This window comes from Lynx canadensis, chromosome D2, assembly GCF_007474595.2.
Source record: "Lynx canadensis isolate LIC74 chromosome D2, mLynCan4.pri.v2, whole genome shotgun sequence".
Taxonomy (NCBI): Eukaryota; Metazoa; Chordata; class Mammalia; order Carnivora; family Felidae; genus Lynx; species Lynx canadensis.
Genome location: NC_044313.2, coordinates 42108136 through 42127237, shown reverse-complemented (window position 1 = coordinate 42127237; position 19102 = coordinate 42108136). Strand labels below are relative to the sequence as shown.

The window sequence follows — 19102 nt, the reverse complement described above, 5'->3', positions numbered from 1 at the left end:
TGCTCACAAGAGCATCCACTCTGGACAGTTTAAGCAGAAAAGGAATTTATGAAAAGCCACAGGACAGCTCACAGAATCCTGTGCCAAATGAAAATGATGTCTCAAATCATGCCATGAGACAAAGCCGAACTCAGTTTACTAGATCAGGTCCTCCTTCCCTACCAGCTGGTGTTACAGAGGAAGAGACCAGGTCTAGCTTCTGAGGATAAGGAAGCTTGGATCTGAGGATTGAGAGGGAGTTTATTAACATATGATTTCCTGTAGAGAGGTACAGATAACAGTTTTCATTATAGAGTTATGGCAAGGCTATAATCAGGGAGCACCTAGCTTCTCCTTTTCCTTCTTTGCTGAACTCAAACTGATCAGACCCCAAAATATTATTTTTTACATTATTTTTTAATTTCATTTTTTACATTTACATCCAAATTAGTTAGCATGTAGTGCAACAATGATTTCAGGAGTAGATTCCTTAATGCCCCTTGCCCATTTAGCCCATCCCCTCCCCCTCAACCCATCCAGCAACCCTGTGTTTGTTCTCCATATTTGAGTCTCTTATGTTTTGTCCCCCTCCCTGTTTTTATATTATTTTTGCTTCTCTTTCCTTATGTTCATCTGTTCTGTGTCTTAAAGTCCTCGTATGAGTGAAGTCATATGATATTTGTCTTTCTCTGACTCACTAATTTCTCTTAGCATAATACCCTCTAGTTCCATCCACGTAGTTGCAAATGGCAAGACTTCATTCTTTTTGATTGCCGAGCAATACTCCATTGTAGATATATCCCACATCTTCTTTATCCATTCATCCATCGATGGACATTTGGGCTCTTTCCATACTTTGGCTATTGTTGATAGTGCTGCTATAAACATTGGGGTGCACGTGTCTGTTTGAAACAGCATACCTGTACCCCTTGGATAAATACCTAGTAGTGCAATTGCTGGGTCGTAAGGTGGTTCTATTTTTAATTTTTTGAGGAACCTCTATACTGTTTTTCCAAAGTGGCTTCGTCAGCTTGCATTCCCACCAGCAATGCAAAGAGATCCTCTTTCTCTGCATCCTCGCCAACATCTGTTGTTGCCTGAGTTGTTAATGTTAGCCATTCTGACACCAAATTATTTTTAAGAATACAGATGCATTAAAAAGAAAAAGGAAAAAAGAAAAAAATCCCAGAGCAACTGTAAAACTACCTTAGGACTATGTCTGTTTTATCAGAAGTGCCCAAAAGGTTATTCTAGCAAAAATGATTTGGAGGTGCAGAGGACACTTTCAGTGACCTGGCCATGTCCCCTTTCCCACCTGTGTGCTCAGGTTTGTTTCAGTGCCCCCCCACCCCCGTGACAAGCTTTTAAAGATCACATTTCTTTTATGAACGCGGACAAATTAAGTTGGGCCTGGTCTGGCCACTGATAAAAATCCAAAGGCACTTAGATTTGAACGTACAAGTCTTTATTATTCTGAAAAGCACAACCCAGACATCTCAGCTTTAGCTGCCATTGCCATTTGGTTGGAATGAGAGTTGCTCCCTGCTCATGTCAGGGGAGGAAAGAACAGCTCCTTTGATCAAGGATTGGATAAGCCCGGGCCCCTCAGAACACAGCGTCCCTGGGGTGGGACATCGATTTGCAGCTTTCTCTATTAGTTAGACAGCAAGGGAATTTTTATTCTACCTACAGCCTCAAGTTGTGAAGGGTTTTTAGAGGAGGCTCGTGAATGAATGTGAGGGACCTCCCAGTGGGCCCGAATGTGTGTGTTTCTCTCTCAGCGGTTCACATGCATGGGCTCTGAAACACATGGGTTCCTCTGGCCTCCCTGGTGGCCTTTCAGAGAGGCATATCAGCTGAGACGCTTATGCAAATTCCATATTCTCTGGTCTTCGCAGATCTTGATTTAGTACACGGGGTGGGGCTGTGTACCTGCGCAACCTGGGCACAGGTGACTCTGGCACAGCTTGGGAAGCTCCTTGTGTGGAGGAAGAAACAACCCCTTCACACCAAGGTGTCTGTCAGGCCAGATTATACTCAGGTTGGCAATGTGCTCACACCTGGAACTGACTGGGGGAGGGGGCAGTGGAGGGAGGAGCCCCAGGCAGAGAAGCTGGCTGGAAAGCACTAGAAGCTGGGAGACAGAAGACTGAAAGGCAAGTTGGGCCCCCCCCCACCCCCCAATCCATGGCCAAGGTTGAGCAGGCAAGGCCCTGTGGCTCCGGCTTCTTGGCCTTTGCCCCACTCTGAGCCTTCAGGAATCACTGCCCACCAGGTACAGCAGGGCGTTCTTGTAGTCGCCACTGGTATCTCCCTGAGGACAGGAGGGACAAGAGAGTCACAGGGGTATCTGTCAGCTGCGGTTATTACTACAAGTCATGGTCTTTGGGAAGAGACCTGGCACATCCCCTGTGGGTTCCCATGACACAGGCCCACGCTATGTCACCCACCTTTTCTTGTTTTCCATTTCAGGCTATTTCTTTGTATCTCCTTTTGATTCTCTTATGAGTACAGGGGAGCTTAATGTAGAAAATGAATCACAGACACAGTTCTGCTCTGGAGCAAGGAAGGCATTTGGATGGTCCCCTACCCCCGTCAGCTGTGCCAGGACTCTTCCCCATGTCAGGACCTGGGCGGGCCCCACCACTCATTTATTTGACATGACCCATCATTTATTCAACACCTCCTACTGCAGATCAGGGAACCGAGGTTGGAAGTAGGGCCCCCAGGGCCATATACCCATACCCACATACCTAGAGGCAGTGGGGGAGGTAGTGAGAGCCCTGGCTTTGGGTCCATGCAGAACCCAGACCACAGCTCTGTCACTCACTGACCCTGTGGCTGAGGCAAGTCCTGTCTCCACCCTGAGACTCCTGCTCATCTGTCAGCTGACGTTGATGCTGATACGAGCGTTGCTAAGATGTGCTGAGGAGTGACTAGCAGGGGAAACGTGGGCTTGCCTACATAGCAGGTGGCTCACATAGGGGGGCAGCAGCTGTCTCCCAATAGGATAGACCCCACAAGGCCAATGGCTGAACCCCATATGTGTGGTCTACCAGTCCCCCTTAGCTATGAGGCGTGTCCTGATAGGTCTGGCTGGTCCAGGATCTGCACACAGAGCCAGGAGAACAGGGGAGGGCGTATCACCAACTCCATTTTTATGCAGTTGAGGAAAAGGGGAGGGTGAGGATATAAGTGATAGGGGTGGGCCAGTTCCCCTTTCCTATGCGCTACAGCAGTTTATGCCTCATGGGAATCACCGAGTCCTTATCGTGAAATTTTCTTGTAGATTTTTAACCACATTTAAAATTTCTTCCTTCCTTCCTTTCTCCCTCCCTCCTGTCCTTCCTCCCTCCCTCCCTCCCTCCCTCCCTTCCTTCCTTCCTCCCCCTCCCTCCCTCCCTCCTTTCCTTCCTCCCTCCCTCCTTTCCTTCCTTCCTTCCTTCCTTCCTTCCTCTTTTACTATTCACAAAACAATTTTTGTAATATAGCATTTTTGTTTCTGTGTTATTTTGCTTTTTTTCAGAAAACTATTCATGGTGTCTATCTTTTTAAATGTGTGGGTATAAAGTTATCCATGGTTTTTTTTTTAATTTTTCTATTAATTTCTATACAGAAGTTTTTAATGCTGATATCACCATTTGGGCATCATTTTTGCTTTGATGACAACTACAGAGAGTGGTCTATATTAAAAAGAAAATATTTGGCAATTCCAAGTAAATTTTCGTAAGTGACAACAGTAGGCAAAACCTAACGAGGGCGGGCTTTCTTGTATGTCTAGACGGGGGACTAGATCATCGATGATATTTTTCAGGCGCTAATTAGCCTGCTAAGTCTCCATCATGAAGTCTACACACTGGATGCATCAAAGTGATCATTTTCGCTCAGTGTTTTTGTTCCTCTGAAGTCTGCCCGTGGCTCAATCTAACTGTGATGGTGAGAAGGTAGAGACATTTCCCCGATGCCATAGAAACCATGTATGGTTGAAAATTTTCCTAACACTCTCCTGGGACTGGAGGCTGGGAAAGCCATTGCTGCAGGTGACACGTCAGGAGCCAGGGCTGGGTTTTGGGCAGCCCTCCTGTCTTTTTTATTTTTATTTTTTATTTTTTTTAACATTTATTTATTTGTGAGACAGAGAGAGACAGAGCATGAACAGGGGAGGGTCAGAGAGAGAGGGAGACACAGAATCGGAAATAGGCTCCAGGCTCTGAGCTGTCAGCACAGAGCCCGACGCGGGGCTCGAACTCACGGACCGCGAGATCATGACCTAAGCCGAAGTTGGATGCTTAACCGACTGAGCCACCCAGGCGCCCCAGCCCTCCTGTCTTTTGACAACACTGGCTGGAAAGCCAAAAACAAAACAAAGAATAATCCCATGGTCCTTCACCCCCACCTACCCGCTGGCCCATCCTGAGACATTTTAAAGTAGAAATGTCTTTTTACCATATTGTGAGCTATGTGTTTCTTGGAAAGAGTGGCTGACAACAGATATTTGTAGAATAACTAGAGACTTGACTTGACCCAATGGAGACTTAGGGGTATACCTCTCGAGGTTTGACTTCTGTTCATGAAACTGTCAAGACCTCATTTGCATTAATAACTAGAAGAGCTATTACAAAATTACAGCGGTGTGATTATCACTGCATTTTCTCAGGTCCAGAAGGTTTACTGACCAGCATCTGGTTTGGTAGTGTGCTGGAGCCCATCTGACTTATCTCCTTAAAATCATGCTGCTAGGACTAGATGTGAAGTCTAGATTTGAAAGCTACTGCCGCAATTCTTACCAAACTATATACTGTCATTGACATTCGGACGTGGCTTCCTCCCTCTGAAAGGATTCAGTGTGTCATTTTCAAAGGGACGACCATAGCTCGAACGCAAAGCCAATTCTGGGTGTGATGTACACGGACCTCCATGATCTGGTCTGTGTGCACCTGCCCAAGTCCCCTCCCAGCCCTAGCCACACTCACCCCCTTACCAATCCCTGTACACACTGTGTGGCAATGAATGCTCGAGTGTGACACCCACTGGGAAGGGATGGACACATGTGACTTAGAACTTTGGTCACAGCATCCAGGCCTCCCAGTAATGCCTCCGTTTCAAACTAGTGGTAGAATCAGGAACTCATGGCTTACCATGATCATGCTGCTGAGGGTCTTGCCGTACATCTTCGTGAACTGACACTTGATAAGATTTAAGTCAATTTCACTTCTTGAAACGATGTTTCTTATCAGGGTTCCATCACGCGTCCCTGCTCCCTGGACAAGACGCAGCAATCAACAATCACTGCTGGCCCTTCTGGTCCATCTCTGTGATGAGGGACGCGTCTGTGCTTTGGGTGCAGGGGGCTTTACGGGGAGATGGAGATGCAGGAATGAGCGAGCCTCTGCTTCATTGGGTGAAGCACTGAGAGGGGTACTTTCGTAGCTCAGGATCTCCATTCCCTCAATCTCTTCTCCCTCACTGGCCCACATATCAACCCCTATTGGGAGCCAAATGTCCCAAAGTGCACTGTGTGTTGGCTTTGCCATGTCAGATTCTAGGCACAGAATACTCACCACTACAGGAATACGATGTTTTCCTAGGGTAGCGACATCATGAAGCTCGGCTCAACTGGCCGAGTCACAAGCAGGACCTTCCTGCTTACTTTCATGTTTGACTAGTCTCATGTCAGATGGCCAAGGGAACCCCATGCCCTCTCTCACTTCCTGGCCATAGAACTTAGGACTCTAATTGCAGGTGGTACCAACAAGCACAGATCAGAGAAGGTGGCCACTGACTTCAGTCTCAGGGAATCACTTTGAATGTCTATCTTCCAGTTTGGTTCCAGGTGCCGGAAACTTCACCTGATACAAGTGGCTTGGATGTCTGTTTGAATGGCTAGTGCAGCCTCTTGGACAACAGACAAACCCAGATTGGCATATCTTGGATGTACATGAAAGTTGAGTGCCGCGTGTGACAATCTCCCTCTGAACTTCCGTTCAAAGGGCGCCTTGACTTCCTGCTCTCTCAAGGAGGTCACATGGTGGGATAAAAAGGACAGGTGAACTGGCTTGGGTTCAAATCAAGGCTCTGCCACTTACCAACTGTGTGACCTTGACCACAAGCCCTACTTTCCCCATCTCTAGGATGGCAGCTATGACACAGGTCTCACAAGATTGTGATAGAAGATGAGTGCAATGAACACCTGTGAAAACACCTGCTCATATTCACCCTCAGGAGGTGTGGATTCCCTTCTCTGGACTCAGTTTGCCCTTTGAGAACTACAGCATTCTGATCACAAGAGGTTGGAATAATAGAAGACACAGTGTTGAAGACGGTGGTGGCTCTGAACACCTTGGCTTTGTAGTTGGTGCCGAGTAGGGCTGACAATAAAGGGCACAAAAGGCAGAATAGTTACCTTCAAGGCGTAGTAAAGTCGCTCTGCAAAGTAGCTGTGGAGGTTCCGGGTGCATTTCACTGACAAACAAGAAAGCTCTGTTAACACTAGAGGTTGTAGGTGGCATTGTGTACATGTTTATTTATTTACGTCCTGCCTTGGGTCTTAAGGGCCAGCATTATGCAATTCTTGGCCTATTTATTTATGCTTTGCCTCGTTCAAAAACAAGAGGCTTTGCGTTGGGTGGGGCGGGACAGGGAAGGAAGCCTGGGGCACTGGGCACAGGTCCGAAGGCACAGAGCAAGCAGGCAAAGCATGAGGTGTAAATGCACTGGGGTCCACAGGGCTGGCCCGTGGGAGCCTGGCTCTGTCCAGGGCAGCCCCTAGGCTCTTACACTCCAGAGCCAGCTTTGCCAAGAATCCGGCCACTCAGCTCCACAGAAGAGCCATGGTTATAGTGACACTGGCCTCGGAATGTCCACTTTATCTGTCGCTTATCAGTAAGTTCCCTGCATTTGAATTTCCATGTGACAGATGGGGCCCAGCCCCAGAGCACTAAGGGCATCAGAGAGTGGGTCCCATACTCGCTTTCATAGATGCTGCTGCAGACACTCGGCATCTGGGTCAGGGAGGTTGGCACTCTAACCCAGGGCAGCAGAAAGAGTGGGCTTTGCTTGAGGTAGGCCGGTGTTCAACAGCCTGCTGATGGCCTGGCATGACTTCATTGTCTGACCTGCCTGCCTTACCCAGTCCTCATCTGCGAGGGGGATGATGGGAGTCTTCAAGGAGAATAGGAAGTGGCCAGCACGGGAGGGAACTGCACACCCTGCTTTTCCCTGTCCGAAGATTTACCAGGAGGTCGTTCAAACTCCATGCAGGGGCTGACTCACTGAGATTGGAGCGGGGGGTATGCTGAGATGCTCCGACATAGACGGGTTTTTATCACAGCAGTCAAAGCCTGCTGGGGAGTGTCAGATGCCCCGGGCCACCCTGCAAGACCCAGGCACACCGTGGAGGTCCCCTGACTGCCCAGCACCGGACGGGGACAGCCTGGTGTGGAGGTGAGTGTCCTAGCCCCGGGGCCCTGATGTTGGCTCCATCATGTCAGGGAGGAGAGGAAAAGTCCCTCTGCCCCGGGCCTCAGCTCTTTGTTGTGCCACGGTTCCCTTCCCTGTGATCTCAGTTCTGGCCCCCAAGATGTGGTCAAGCTTTAGGGAAGGTTCTCAGCGCTCCCCAGCATCAGCCCATCAATCACTCAGTTTGGACTCCAACTATGCATCATCATTTCTTCGATGAGCAACCAAGGAAGAGACCAGGCTGCTGGCTCAGGTCTAGACAGGTGGCTTTCTTCAGGGCTTCACAGCCAGATCCAGAATATTCCCTGTGTGGCTGTTGGAGGGGAGCACAGGCCCTGGGTCTGACATAATCCTGCAAATGCACACACACATTCACATACTCACTTATTCTCACATGTCTCCTGCTCATACTAACACTCACACTCACACTCACATAGCACAGGGATTACGTGGGCAGTACCGAGAATAGTCCTTGGTGGGACATGCCACACGGAAGACACGGGGGGTAGAATAATTCCAGTGTCCTGGGCTGAAGGGTACATGTGTGTGGCCTGGCGGTGGCCAGCGGTGGTCCCTTGAAGGTGGACATAGGGACCCAGTTGCTTGCTATTGCCACCCCGGGCACTGCCCCACTGCCGAGTCCCGTGACTGCGGACACCCGCGTGTCTGAGCACCGAGCCCCATCTCTTACCCACTGTGAGCATGGCCTCCTCCAGGGAGCCGTGGGTCTCACTCTTGATGCTGTCCTCAATGCTCTTGCTGGCGATTTTCTCATATTCCTCAAACACTGTAGAGAGAAATCCTCTCTTAAGGGATATGCGGTCTCAGTGCGACACCCCTGGCGTCTCAGATCAGAGACTGCATACCCATGTGCCGCCCCTGACTTCCACCTGTTTACCAGGGAAAGGGTCCCTTTCCCTGGCTCTCACCCCAGCTGCATGACTAGACAAGGATGCACACTGGATAGTCAGCATGAAGGGAGAGGCTCTGTGGCCAGGACGCCCTGCGCCGCCTTACATTGCCTCCTTCCTTCCCCGGTACCTCTCATCAGGTGCGTGGCACTGCGTGTGCACAGGATGGTGATGAATTTCATCTCGTCAGTCCCGTGAATCTTCTCGCCCGCGGCGTACAGATCCTAGCATTGGGACAGCCGCAACAAGCCAGTGAAGGGGAGCAAGGAGGTGAGGTCCCCCCCCCGACCCACCCACCAGGTTGGTTAAAATCCCTTCTGGATACCGGGCCAGAAGCCACTCTGCCAGCTCCCCTGCCTTCCCCTGGGGCTTTGCTCTGCCTCTGGGCATCTCCAAGCACTCTGCCAGCAGGCAGAACTATGGCGATCTGAATGTGCCCAGTGGGTCCTCAGAGGCCTAGAGTCCCCAGGTTGGGCTGTTCCAGGACAGAGCTCCAGTGGACCCCTCCCAAGTCACTCCCCTTCTTGCTTTCTGTGTGTCTCCGACACCCTCACTTTCCTCCTGGGACACCAAGGAGATAAAGGTCTGCAGAGAGCGGGGCTGGGTCCTGGCCTAGCTTAGTGCCAAAGAGAACCCGGATGGGCAGAGGGGCTGAGTGAGGCTTCCAGGCATCAGCCCCAGAAGTCTAGATGGCAGAGGGTGGGGCAGGAGGCCTGCAGGGCAAAAGCAGCTGAGGGTGTATGTAGCCTCACCTGTGCATCTTGGACGGCCAGTCCTGGGTCCACAAAGCCGCTCACGTCATCCCTGCTGCCCTAGGAACAGAAAAGGTGACGATGTAAGGCAGGCTAGCCCAGCAGAGCAGCTGAGGCAGAGGGGAGAGCTGGGCAGGAGGGAAGGCAGGGCTCTACAGCTTTCTGGCCATGGGCACTTCAGCAGGCCAGTTACCCTGCCTGGGGCCAGGTTTTCTCATCTGTAAAATAAGAGTAGTAAGGGCTGCCTCCGAGGGAGCTGGGGGAATCAGTGAGCTAAGGTAAGCAGAGTGCCTGGCAAGAGCTGTGTGTGTGAAGCACCCCCTAGGGGACAGGGCACTTTCCTCCCAGTTCTACGGCGCCCCCATGTGGCTGTCAGGGAGGTGCAGGTGTGAGAATCCTCCAACCACGCAGGGAGGTAGGTACCCAATGAGCCCAGGCCGCTGGGGCTGTACCTCGGCCCTCGCTCCACCCCACCCCAGCAGCTCTGCCCAAGAACTGCTCCCCGGGGCCCAGCTGATGGGGTCCTCCAGGCAAGGGGCTCCCAGCAGCCTGGGCTGTGATACCTGCAGGAGGCACACCAGGATCCTCTCCAGGTAGCCGCTGGTGTCTGCCTGGATGTCTTCCTCCAGGCTGGCCCCATAGTCTGCAGGGGAGACAGGATCGTGAGGCACAGACCTGCTTTCCTCCTCCCAGCCCCATTCCCCACGCCTCCCCCAGTTAAAGCCTTCTGGTAAGAACGAGTCACGTGGAATGGACATACTCCCCAGGTGCCTGAATGGCAGAGGCCCCACCTCCTGGTAGGGAAGCAACACAGACTGCCAGCCCAGCTCCGATCGCAAAGGTGGGTCAGGCCAGAGAGCCCCTCCAGGGGCTGCCTCCTGAGCTCTGCTTCATGTGCAGTTTGGCAAAGCCAGAGCTTTCAGGCACATTGCCCACTGGGCAGACCACGGGGAGGACATGCTGGCCTCCGTTTGCCTTGCATCCTGCAGACTCCACGATAGCTGGCCTGTGGTCTACACCCCCCATTGCAATGGGGCCCCCGCACGGTCCCCAGGGTCAGCCTGTGTCCAGCCAGGAAGGAGCCAGCCCCATCCAGCATGGACAAAGCCCGGGGCCCACCTCACTGCCATGCCCTCAAGGGGCAGAGAGTTTAGGGTGCGTGCCCCTCTCCCCCAGCAGCCCGTGGGCTTCAGGGGGCTTAGAGACCATCAGGCACAGGACTGTGCATACAGTAGGTGCTTAGCACCCATGTGTGGAAAGGCCCAGAAAGGGTCTCTTCCAGTGTGGCTCAGTGCACTGCTTGTCCCTCATCCCCTGCCAGGCTGACAAAGCCTGTGGCCATTTCCAAGTGAGCCTCGACCTCAGGCCTCGCACCTTCCCTCACCTTCCTCATAAGCCTTCATTATCTCCTGCAGCTGGTTCTTGGTCCGAGAAGCCAGGATTTCAATGATGACGCCCTCCTTGGTTCCCAAGCCCTGTGGATAAAAACCTCTGTCTGCTGGAGAGCTCTGCCTGTGCCCTCCTGCTCTGTCCACACCTTCTTAACTAGAGGCAGAACCGGCCACTGCTCTGCCCCCTCCGATGGGGGCCTTCACTGGGGGGTGTTTCCGGAGGAAGTCGCACGTGTTTGTCTCCACTGGTGGGTCCTGTGGGCAGGTGAGGCGATGGGAAAGTTCTGTTTTGGCTCCGCCCTCCATGCTGGTTGGTCTCCAGCCGGGTCTCTCCACCTCTCTGAGCCTAAGGCTTCTCTCCTCGGGATAAAAAGCTGCCCGCCCCGAAGGAGGATTAGAGATAACAGATGTCAAATGCTGGGGCCGCACACCCAGTGAGTGTCCTTTCTATGGAGGTGATTCTTCTAGCCGGACCCTGATTCCCTCCTTGATCATCTGCGAGGGCGGAAGGAGCAGTGGGAGTAATAGGAAATCCGAGAGACCAGGCAGAGACCGCAGACGTAGCTCTCTATCTCTTGCACACCTGGTCTGGCGCTGTCCTGAGAAGTGCTGAGTTTGGCTTCCTCGTGGCCGGGGGACGGCAGAGGCCAGCCAGTCTGGGTGTGGGGGCAGTCAGGGCAGCAGGCTGCAGGCTCAGCCGGCCCGGTCATTTCAAAAGGTGGCTCAAGGGGAGCTCGGAGCTCCCAGTGCCAGGCTCTCTTGGGAAAGGTGTCCCAGGGAGCGCCCTCACCCAGTCCTCCTAGGTGTTTCTGCCCCTCCCCCACCCCACCTGCTTAGTTACCTTCATGGCATCGTGCAGCTCCTTGGCTTCGTATCTGTATGGTGGGTACATGAGGGCCACGATGAGCCTCTCAAACTTGCCACTCAGCTCCGACTTCAAGGTCTCAGTGAGATCCTAATGCAAGAGAAGGAAGGACAATGTTCTGGGTGTCCTGCCCACCTGAGTGTGGACAGCAGGGCGCCAGCCAGTCCTGGGGGCTCTGGCTGGACTCCCCTGTGGGCTCTGCCATGCGCTGGTGCTGGCTGGGGTTTCTTGGGCCAGCTGCTTTGCCTCTCTGAGCATCATCATCCTTACCTGTGAAATGGAGACAGAGATGCTCCTGCTTTATACCATTGCTTAGGGGACTGGCCGAGAGATGTATGTGGCTCGACTCAGCTCTCAGTGCAGTGCTGGGCCGAAATACACATTTATCATTGCTCATCATCAAATCCCGTCACAGCCCATGGGCACTGAATAGATGCATGATTGAATTAAGGAATCTGTCTCATGTGTGTCTCCTTCTAGGGACACTGGTCTCCAGAAGAAGCCACGAGACCACACCCAGCTGATCTGCACGACACAGCAAAGGACCAAGGACCTTGTCAGACCTGGATTTAAATCCCAACCTTGTTGCCTGTAGGCTCTGGGATCTTGGGTAACTTATTCCACCTCTTAAAACATCAGTTTCCCCTAATGCTGAATGCAGAGAATAATGCCAGTTGTGAAGATTAAGAGAAAGAAATTAAAAAAAAAAAGTTAAAAAGGACACTGGTGCCCCCTGGAATATTTAGACTTCATCATTCACTTTCCTGCGTCAAATCTTCCAACTCATGACATGCGTTGGTGGAGGCTTCCTCCAGCCACGGCTATGTGTGCCTTTGTTCCTGTGTTTGGCTAGTGCCCCAGTGCCTGGCTCTGACCCGGGCTGGTGGAAGGAAAGGGGAGGGAAAAAGGGTCCATCCTGTGTACTCTCTGGAGCTCCCTCGAGGCAGAGGGAGGAGGCACGGGGCACGAGAAGCTCCAAGATGAAGGGAGAGTCCTGTGCCATAGAACGGAGTGGAGCTTGGCCTGCACCTCTGTGCGTGGGCAAGAGAAGGGCGTTCCAGGCCGTGGGAACAGGGCGAGCAAGGTACAGAGGCCGGGAAATAGCTCAAGGACGGGGCTGTGGAGCCAATGTCAAGGAACTCGGTGAGAGAGATGGGGGTGGAGAGGAGGAGGTGGGCAGGCTGGACTGTAGAATGTCTGACACCAAGCCAGGGGTGTGAGGAGCCATAGGTAGCTTTTTCCAATAAAACGCAGGATGGCTAGTGGAATTCTAACTTCAGATAAGCAATTAATAATATTTTTGGTGTAAGCGTGCCCTATCTGCCCCATGGTTCTAGAAGCTGGCCTTGAGACAAGGGCCTCACCCAGAACAGAGCTGCCCCCCCAGGCTGTCTCCGGCCACAGCAGTGCCCGCCCACCCCCACCCCGAGGAAACCGGACTCCCGTCCCACCCTTACCTTGCCAAACTGCGCCTTGAAGGACTTGGCGATCTGTTGCCGCTGTGCGTTGCTTCTCTTCGTGAGCACATCGATGATGGCCTGCTCGTTGGTCCCTGCAGGGGGGCACAGTGTGAGCACCCCCACTGCTCCCAGGGAGGCTGGGGGCTGAGCAGGAAGGAGGGAAGCTGCCTGGTGGCCAAGAAGTGGGCACACACCTCCTAGATAGCTCCAAAACCTGACGATTTCATGGTGTCGATAAGACACCTAGGCCAGAAATCCTTCTGTCCTTTCTCCACCTCCTACCCACACAGTGTTGGGGTGCTGCCTGGGGCCAGTCTCAAGGTGATAGAATCTGAGGACCCTCTGGTCATCTGGTCTGCTCTGGACGTCGCCTGGGGCCTTTGGAGCTTGGACAGTGAGACCTCCCACCCTGTCTTCTCTTGTGCTAATGGCAGTGGGGGGAAATAGGACCGAGGGCCCGGCAAACTGGATCTTAGTCCCAACCCAGCAGCCTGTGGGCAAGCAGCCTCATCTCCCCGAGCATCCCTTTCCTCCTTTGGGAAGTGGAGATGACGGCAGAGATCTCACAGGAAGTAGAGGTCATGAGCATGCTGTCAAGGTTCACCTAGAAACGGCGGTTCCAGGCCCTGGCCGGATTCAGGAATGCACACACCGGAGACAAGGAAGGAGGCCCCCCTGTGCCCAGCCCAAGCAGAGGGGGGAAGCTGAGTGTCCCAGTTCAGCCCTACAGAACCTTCAGCTTCATCCCTTCCAAAACTTACAGTGACAGGCGGGTCCAGAGTTCCTGAGGCCATTCTGTGAGAGGCCTCAGACCGAGCTGGGTAAAGTTGCCCACCCAGGGACGCGTAGGCATGCACAGCAGATGGCCTCCTCTTCCCGGCCAGGGAGGCGCAACCACCCTTCCCCTTCTCCTGCCTTGGGGGGTGGGGGTGCACGTAGACCAGGGCTGGGGGAGGGGGCCTGTGTGCTTCTCTGGGTGCCGGGAGTCAGTCCCAGACTCCCAGGCTGTCCCCTGACATCCCCTTTGCAGAGCCGTGAGCACAGTGGTCTTGAGCAGAGCGGGCAGGCACTCCCGAGGGAAGGCGGAGGACGTCCACTCACCAATCCCCTTCATGGCTTTGTAGAGGGTCTCCGCGTCGGGGTCTGGGTTAAAGTGGGGACTGCCCTTGACGGTAACACCCTCCTGGTCAATCTGTAAAAGAACCCAGGCCTGTTCAAAGTGGGAAGGCAGGGAAGGCAGAGCAGACTGCCAGCCCACCTCGCAGGCTGCCCCTGCAGGGCGAGCACACAGTTCGGCTTCTGCGGGCCACTGGTGGAGGATCTCAGCTTTCAGTGCCAGCACCAGCCCTGGGGGGTTGGGGGACACAGACTCGTGAAGGTGGCTGGCACTGTGGCCACTTTCAGAGCCGCCGCCCAGCCTCTGGTGTCGGGAGGAGGGAAGAACCAGAAGGAGGTCCTAGGATGGGGGGCTGGCCTGAGAAAGGAGCAGCAGGGGCTTGGGGGGATCTCCTTCAGAGTCCAGCAATGGTTCTATCGGGATGACAAGGGCAATTAACCACGATGTGCTCCTGCCCACCTGGCTGCCTTCGGAAGAGGCTTACAGTTTTCCTGCCTCAATGTTCTCACCAGACCTGTTCTTGGATCTTTTGTGAGAAGAATCCTGAGGCTGGGGAGGAGGTTTACCTGAGGTGATGGGAGCTTGGGAGGAGAAGGGGGGGCCCTGCAGGGTGTGTGTACAAAGGAACACGAATGGCAGTATATCCTATGATGTGTAGCTTGGGGTTAGACCTCCTGGGGGGTCTCTGACTCAGGCCAGCCGCCCAGGAGTCAGCTGTGTAGGGAAGCTATTATTAAGTGAGGGTTCCCTGAGAGACCACAGCCTGCCTGGCCTGGTTGTGAGGAGTCAGTGGTTCTCCTCTGGGCTCTGTGGGACTGCCAGATCACCTCCACAGAACCGCTCTTTGGTTAATAGGCTGGCACCACCCAGAACCACAGCTTGTGGGAGGGAGCCACATAACCTCTCCTGCCCCTGCCCCTGCCCTGGGGTGTGGGCTCCGATCAGGCCAGGCCTCTCCCAGCTAGTGCCATCTGAGGGCAGGGAGCAGGCCCCACCCACCACACCCCCCAGCTCCCTCCAGCATGGTTGACAGGCAGTGGGAAAGGACAACGCACCCCAAACCACAAGCACAATGAGCAAGCTTCATGGAGTTGAACGCACTACCTGGAGAGTGGGCAGACAAGGCTGGGAAGAGAGGCATGGTCTGAGCTCAAGCTGCCTCCTTTCTGAGAAGCGGGTACTTAGAAGAAGGTAGAGAGTCAGGGCACCCAGCTGAGCATCCTGACAGCTTAGGGCCTTTGCAAGTCCCCAGGCTCATGGGGGACAGAAGGTTAGGTTTAGAAAGAGCTGCATGGTGCTCTGAAAATTGTGATATAAACAAGATAACCAAAGTACTTGGGCCCTTGACCTGGGCCAAACCTTTAATTCAGGGCTTGCCCGAAGGCTCTTTAGATTTGTGCCCTGTAGAATTTCACAGATGCAAATGAATGATCTTTTTTAAGTATGTGTTTGCGGGAAAGGGATAGTAGAGGAGTGAAGGGAGATTGGACATTGGAATCTGAAGAAGACTCAAGAGATCCTTCAATGGAAAGGAGTTTAGTCCCATTGTGTTTGGTCTCTCGTGCACTTATACACCTACTTCTTCTATCTGCCCCTCATCCACTCATCTACTTTCCCACCTACCCACCCACCAGCCCACTCATTCATTCATCTATTCATCCATTCTCCACCCATTCAACAGCCACATCCACTCATCCATCCAGCCATTTAATCACCACATCCATCCTTCCTTCCTCCCTCCCTCCCTCCTTTTCCTTCCTTCCTTCCTTCCTTCCTTCCTTCCTTCCTTCCTTCCTTCTCCTGATTAGATACAGGGCAGATTGCCATCTGTGGGGTATATATGAGGATATTCCTTTTCAGTAAGAGGTAAAAAGGTTTTCTATACCCTTTGGTTGAATTTCCAATGTCTGGTAACAAATTTTCCTATCTCATTTCTTAGCACCAGGCACAAGAAACATTTCCTTGCTCAAAGTCCATCCAGAAGAGCCTGTGTGGTCCCAGAGGTTGCCCAATTGTGTGCATGAATACATTGTATCCCTTGTTTGTAGAGTCTGAGCTGCTGTTACTACCCGTAGCCATTTGATCATCTCCTTTGGGCCAGGCCCTCTGTGCAAGATGCTGTAGGTGTTGTAAGTGCAATGCTGCACAACTCCTTGACTTCTCCAATACTTGCACTAGGTAGGTATGAATGCCCCATTTTACAGGACAGGGAGTTGGGCTCAGAGCACTTGGCAAGGTGACACAGCTAGTAGGTGGTGGTGTCGGCACTGGTCCCAGAATCTGACTCAGAAGTTGAGCTCTGTGTACTTCCCTCTTTCGATGATGACTATTGATGACTCCACCTTTTCGAGACAGTGAACTTCCCTAGAACACTTCACTGAAGGAAGCCTTGCCCACAGGGTGTCTGGGGGCTCGAGCTCTGGGTGCCGCCCGTGAGGGGCTTTCTCCCTGCCCCCAAACTGGCAGTAAATGTGCAGTGACTGAGTCACTGGGGAGCAGCCCATTCAGCAGGTCTGAGGTCAGCTCGGGCGGTGGTGTTAGTCAGCCGCTCCCAGGGGGGTGGTGATTTTGCTGCATTAAGAAGCCTCAGCCTCTCTGCCCACTCTGAGGTTTTAGGGGATAAAAAGTACAATTATCTGGAATCAGACCCCCGGATATAAGCAGGGAGGGATAGAACTCCAGATCTTCCTATCTGAAACACTGCGCTGTTGGAGGAAGAGTCTTTCTGGGCCCCCTGCCTGGAGTGAGCTTGTCCAGACAGGGACATTTTCACCAAAAGGATGACCGCCCTGCCTGAGACTCTATCTGTAAGAGCTCTGTTCAGGGAAGCCGCCACACCTTTACCCTCCCTCGTCATGAGGCTGCCCTGGGAGACAGGACTTCATCTCAGTGAGACAGGCACAGACAGGCGCCTTCTAGCTGATCTTTCACAAGCCACCCCCCACCCCCACCCCCACCCCAGTCCTGGGCCTGGTCCTCACTGGCAGCTCAAGCTGTCCCAGGTGGGGTCTACCCGCGATCTTGCTGACCCAAACCAGTTCCCCCCACTGGTTTTGGGGCAGCCAAGGTCCACCGTTTGGGCTCTGGAAATGGGTTTCTCAGAGTCTAACCCAGACTCTAGCATTTACTAGCATGGCTACTTTGGGTACCCGCTGAGCCTCCCGTGCCTCAGTTTCTTCATCTGTGGATAAGGACACTGGCATCTACATTGTAGAGGTGGGACGAGGCTCAAGGGAGATATTGAATGTGAGATGCTTAGAGGGATGTCTGGCACATGATGGTGCTCAGCGAAGGTCATCATTATCCTGCCAGGTTGGCAGGTCCCCGCAAGGAGGCTTCACCCACCTGGGGTTCCTGCCACACTGAGAGCAAGGCCCAGAGCCAGGCCGGCTAGGCCAGCAGCTGACAGTGGAAAAGTGCCCAACACCGGGTTCTCCCTGCCACGTCTGCGTCAGGCCAGGCCAGGCCAGGCCAAAACTGGAGGCCACTGTAGCTCCTTGACCTGTCCCGGCTGCTTCGCCGGGGCCCAGACAACTGCCCCACCATTGCCACTAGCTTCCTCTCTGTCCAGGCCTGGTTTGTCTGAACCCAACAACTCCTGGGTTGAGACATTTGTGGCAAAGAGATTTCCTGAAGCGGGATAAGCCTGGGTCACCCACTGCCCCTCACAGACAGCTTGGGGACGGGGGTGGAGAGAGACCTGAATTCTAGCTAGATCCCTGCCTGCTAGCTGTGGGACTGAGCAAGTCACCCAGTGTCTCTGAGACTCAGTTTTCTCATCTGTAAAATGGAAAGAGCAGCCCTGATGTCCTGGGGTGCCTGGGGGCGAAATGCAGGAATCGTGCCTGGGCACAATGTCACCCACAGGTGTCATCTGCTTGTCCTCTTTGTCCCTGTCTTGTGTTTTCAACTCCTTTGCATGAGATGGCCTCAGACTCAAAGCCAGGTGAAACACTCCCAAGAATCTGTTAATTCAGCTGGGATGCAGGAGACCTGGGGACAGGCTGTGCTGTCTTCCCCGCCTCAGTCCTCCATGACTTTATAAAGCATGGATTTTAGCCACTCAAGGCCCCTGTGGGCCAGGTCCTCCTGCCCTCTCTTCTCTTTCTTCAATCTTGACGAATAAACACTACTGATCGCCGGAGGACTGCCTGCCCTCCCATGCCCTAAGGGGTAGGCATTGATGGATCCTCCAACATCAGCCAATTTGATCACGTTGCTCATCATCTCAAGGGTCTTCAGTGGCTCCCCATTACTCTTAAGGTAAAGCCCAAGCCCCTTGGCCTGCCATGCGAGGCCTTTTAGGACCTGCCCTGCCTGCTTCTTTAGGTCTCTCTGCCCCCATTCCTCTCCCCTCTCACCCAGGACCCTCTCTGGAGCCACTTCTGTCCAAAGCCAAGCTGCCCACCCTTCTGGGCTTTTGTGTGTGTGTTCCCTCTGCAAGGAGCCATCTGCTTGATTCTCCTCAAACACACGGATGTGCACACATACCACATGCATGCACATATGACTCACACATGATAACCCGTAGCTTTGAGCAGCCTGACCCCTCTCTGCCGGGGCTTGTCCTCTGGGCTTCCCCAGCCTCTCAGTTCCCCTCAGTGCATTTCAGGGTTCCTTTATCTGTCTGCCCCCCGCCCCCCACTACACACACACAACTTCTCTCCTAACTGTGAGCGCCTCTAGGGCTGGGACAGTCTCTTCTCTCTTGCCTCCTCAGTGGGCAGTCTGGTGCATGGCCGGCAGGCAGCGTGATTGTTGACTGAGCTGACTTCTGTCTACCGACACCCTGCAGGCACCCAACCTTCCACCTCTGCTTGCTCCACACTTACCCAGGCTTTCCACCAGGCCATCTTGTTCGCCTCTCGATCGTCTTTCCCCAGGGAGACGAAGTAGGACCGGTCCACCTTCCCTCCGCTCCGAGAGGCACAGGACTGGCCCTCCAGAGGAGAGGCCGGGTTGCTTGGAGTTGGGTGTGGTGGTGCAAGCAGGCCCCAGGCCCCACCCTGCACCGCCCCCGCCCCCCTCCCTTTCCCTCTGGGCTCTGCCCGGCTCTGGGTCCCTCCTGTGGCTCCCAGGCCGCACCCAGGCACCGCCCCGGCCTGCCTGTGGAATTCTGCCACTCGCTGCCAGACGTCTGGGCTGTGGCTGTTACGCAGACTGGAAATT

At 53.6% G+C, this 19102-nt stretch overlaps 1 protein-coding gene across 1 annotated transcript; it reads right to left on the bottom strand.

Annotated features, from left to right (window-relative positions):
- Positions 1-1422: 1422 nt before the first annotated feature.
- LOC115527138 (annexin A8) lies at positions 1423-18891 on the bottom strand. The gene is made up of 12 exons (XM_030334567.1): positions 18766-18891; positions 13918-14008; positions 12814-12908; positions 11333-11446; positions 10485-10575; positions 9664-9743; positions 9101-9160; positions 8479-8572; positions 8129-8224; positions 6383-6441; positions 5118-5240; positions 1423-2293 (listed from the first exon to the last, which is right to left on the bottom strand). The coding sequence occupies exons 1-12, from the start codon at positions 18784-18786 to the stop codon at positions 2234-2236; spliced, it is 984 nt and encodes a 327-aa protein (XP_030190427.1). The 5' UTR covers positions 18787-18891; the 3' UTR covers positions 1423-2233.
- Positions 18892-19102: the final 211 nt, after the last annotated feature.